General features: G+C 36.3%; 1 protein-coding gene across 1 annotated transcript; it reads left to right on the top strand.

The window, feature by feature from the left end:
- The first annotated feature begins 564 nt into the window (after nt 1-564).
- On the top strand, nt 565-1,850 carry LOC113570020 (transcription factor HES-5-like). The gene is made up of 2 exons (XM_026998184.3): nt 565-675; nt 802-1,850. The coding sequence occupies exons 1-2, from the start codon at nt 613-615 to the stop codon at nt 1,243-1,245; spliced, it is 507 nt and encodes a 168-aa protein (XP_026853985.1). The 5' UTR covers nt 565-612; the 3' UTR covers nt 1,246-1,850.
- The last annotated feature ends 1,716 nt before the right edge of the window (nt 1,851-3,566 follow it).

Genomic DNA, 3,566 nt, shown 5'->3' with positions numbered 1-3,566 from the left:
TTTCTCTTTTCCAGAGTTTGTCTTTTCCTGCCATTGCTCAAGAGTAAGGGTAGATCACAATAAGTAGAAGCCTATACAAGTTGTTTTTTTCTGGATTTTTTAATATTAATACTGTATACACATTTCCTGTATGTTCTGGTTGTATTATAATAAAGAGATTGAGAAATAATTTTATATGGTCATTACCACTGCTAAAACAACAAATCTAATGGTGGCCTAAGACTTGCACTTGCACAGACTTGCACAGTTCACTGTACATCACTGTAAATAGATCTGCAAACATCCACTCAAGTTTCTAAAAGGTCACTGATTTCCCACATTCACAGGCCATTATGTGATTTGCACCCTACGCTTTTAAGACACCCTCCACCTGCTCCCTGGAGATGGACTCATTGTTTCCTGGGTAATGCACACTTCATTGAGCATGTGGCAGCTCTCTGTTCTTTAGTGTTATCCAACTTACCTATTGGCTGCAGACTGTGAGAACCTCCACCAAACCCAAGACTCACACATTCATATGGAGATTCGGGAGTATAAATAGAGAATGGAGTTAGAGAGCTCAGCACAGCTCCAGTCTTCTTCTCACAGAGAACTAACAGAAGACACACAGCCATGACTCCAGCTATCACTGCAGCTAGGATCTACTCCACAGAACATCTTCCACTTACAAATAAGGTAAATAGCAAAATAATATATTTTCTTTATTAATTTAACTTGAAATGTTATCTGTACATTCATTTGCATGTGTATGAAAGAATATTAGTGATATTAAATAGTTTTCCCTCTTCATTCTCTCTCCAGTTCAGAAAGCCAGTAGTGGAGAAGATGCGTAGAGAACGTATGAACAGCAGCATTGAGAAGCTCAAGTCTCTCCTGGGTCAAGAGTTCCTAAAGCAACAGCCTGATTCCAGACAGGAGAAAGCCGACATCCTGGAGATGACAGTTCATTTCCTGAGACAACAGCAGCAGTCTCACATGGACTCTCCCTGCTCTACTGCAGCTAATGAAGGCTACACCAGGTGTGTGGAGGAGGCCATCAACTTCCTGTCTCAGTGTCAAGTGCAGACTGAGTCCCAGAGAAGGCTGCTGAAACACCTCCTCAGCATGCAGCCTTCCTTGGAGAAGAGCAGAAGTGTCCTGCCTCAGCTCAGCTCTCCAGCCTGTCAAATCAGCAGCAAAGAGGAGACTCCAGCATGCAGTGCACTCTGGAGGCCCTGGGAGAGTCATGTGGACACTTATGATTAGGAAATAGAATTCAAAATTACAGTCTATGATCAGTATAGACTGAAATTTTTGGTTTGTAGGAATTTATTTCCTCTTAATCTGCTTTTTCAGAATTATATGTTTTGCTTTCATTGAGAGCAAGTGTGTAAACTATGTTTACATTTCTTTTTTATTTTAATTTTGTAAATAAACTACAAGTTAAATGCACCTTATGATCTTTAAAACATGGATCAAATATTTGGACACTCAAATAATTGATGTCTAATATAGATTTATTTTGAGAGTATTCTCTCTGTATTTAAAAAAAATAGGGTTTGCTTCCACAGACAGAAAGCATTATTGAGCTACTGTTTTTCTTGTTGTATAAGAAATATTTCATTAGACAAATATGTTCAAATTATGTTGAACAAAATATTGTAACTTGTTTTTGCATAACATTAATGCTATGAAATGTTTGCATGTTTACATGTGTGTCTTATTTTTGCTAATTAGCAATTTGCATAGCAATTGTGTTTCACATAGAAACTTAACCTTATCTCTTCAGTGAAGGTGACAAATGTTACAAAGGTTTGACTACATAAATCATAAAGCTTCCTTTGATATGTAATAAATACATGTAAACTGAATTAATGCTTTTCTCCATTATTTATTTACTTGTTCATTCTAGCCTACTTTCATCATTTCACATTACATTTCACATCATCTTTCTGACAGTGAGCTTCTTGTCATTTAATAATGGAATGATAAAGGCTATTACAGTTTAAAAATATGGTCATGCTTATGTCTCTGATCCTATGGCATAATGTTTCAGATCAGTCTTTATATAGATTGATTATATTTTTGGCTTGTGTACTAAGTCAGAATACAATTAAAGTATTAAAATAACAAAAAGCAGAAATGAAACAAGAAGTTTGGTAAATGTGATGCAAATATTTTCATGAATATGTTAGAAACAGATATTTCTTATTCATGGTTTCAGTTAAGGAAAGCAAAAGTGAATAACAATAGGAAATACATTTCTACAAACAGTTACTCTCATGCTTAGAATAATGCTTTGAATTCTGTTACTGAATTTGGTTTAGGAACTCAAAATATTGCTAAGTTGAGCCAGCAAGGTGGTGGTCTAACTGAGCGCTACAGGGTGGTGGTTTAATTCACTGCTACAAGGTGGTGGTCTAACTGAGCACTACAGGGTGGTGGTTTAATTCACTGCTACAAGGTGGTGGTCTAACTGAGCGCTACAGGGTGGTGGTTTAATTCACTGCTACAAGGTGGTGGTCTAACTGAGCGCTACAGGGTGGTGGTTTAATTCACTGCTACAAGGTGGTGGTCTAACTGAGCGCTACAGGGTGGTGGTTTAATTCACTGCTACAAGGTGGTGGTCTAACTGAGCGCTACAGGGTGGTGGTTTAATTCAGTGCTGTAAGGTTGTGGTCTAGCTGATCACTACACAGTAGTTGCACATAAGGGAGGAGAAGAGGAGCAGGTCCCTCAGATCAGAAGCACTTCACAGAATTTGTTGCAAAGCACCGAGTGGTGCCATGAACTACTGAACTGAGCCCTGGTGAAACCTTCATTAGCTGCAGTGAAGAGGGTCAAGATCTTGTCTGGCCCAGCTGGTTGAATGTTCTCTACTACTGCCTTTCAGAGCAGGACAGAAAAACAGCTTGTTGAATACAGCTTTACTTAAATTAATAAATTAATTGGTATGAGTAATGAAGATTGAACTAGACAGTTTCTACCGAAATACAATACATTTTTACTAAGAAGAACAAATAATCAATCATTTTCATATCATCATTATTTGATCTGCTTTTAATTTTACTTTTAACCAATATGTTATTCACATTAAACTGTGCTGTTGGAATGCAAGTCAAAATAAAACAGACTAACTTGAACTGAGTGAGAGCAAAGATTGCGGTTCAAGCCACATTAGTGAGTTGATTTCAAGTGAAAATGTTTAGTGTTAGCTTTAATAAGTGCTACAGAAATACATGATACAAACTGCATAAATCCATTATTGACTGTTATTCATTCCACCAAAGTGCTTAGGGTCAAAAACTTATATACAGAGTGTACATAGTTACATAGTTTGTCTTTTGTTGGTTTTTGATTTTTTAAATTATTGGTGTTCAGTTATAAATTATTCTCAGACATATTTGTATGGCAGTAAAAAAACAAGGAATGAATGAGCATAAATAACAAAATTATTAAAATGTTTGTTTTAATTTACATTTATTTGGGATGCTGTGATTTAAGCAGTCATAAAGTTGCATATCATACCATAGTACCTTCACTGAAGGGAAATTAAATTTCAAATGAAATTAATACAATTTGAGAAA

This window comes from Electrophorus electricus, chromosome 24 (assembly GCF_041902795.1).
Source record: "Electrophorus electricus isolate QZ-2024a chromosome 24, ASM4190279v1, whole genome shotgun sequence".
Taxonomy (NCBI): Eukaryota; Metazoa; Chordata; class Actinopteri; order Gymnotiformes; family Gymnotidae; genus Electrophorus; species Electrophorus electricus.
The sequence above is the reverse complement of the archived record's forward strand: the minus strand, read 5'-3'. Positions and strand labels throughout refer to the sequence as shown.

What these genes read in the sequence shown, in the direction of transcription:
- LOC113570020 (XM_026998184.3), top strand. Translation starts at nt 613, where the DNA reads ATGACTCCAGCTATCACTGCAGCTAGGATCTACTCCACAGAACATCTT. An exon ending in ATCTTCCACTTACAAATAAG is followed by an intron (nt 676 to 801) that starts GTAAATAGCAAA and finishes TTCTCTCTCCAG; the next exon opens with TTCAGAAAGCCAGTAGTGGA.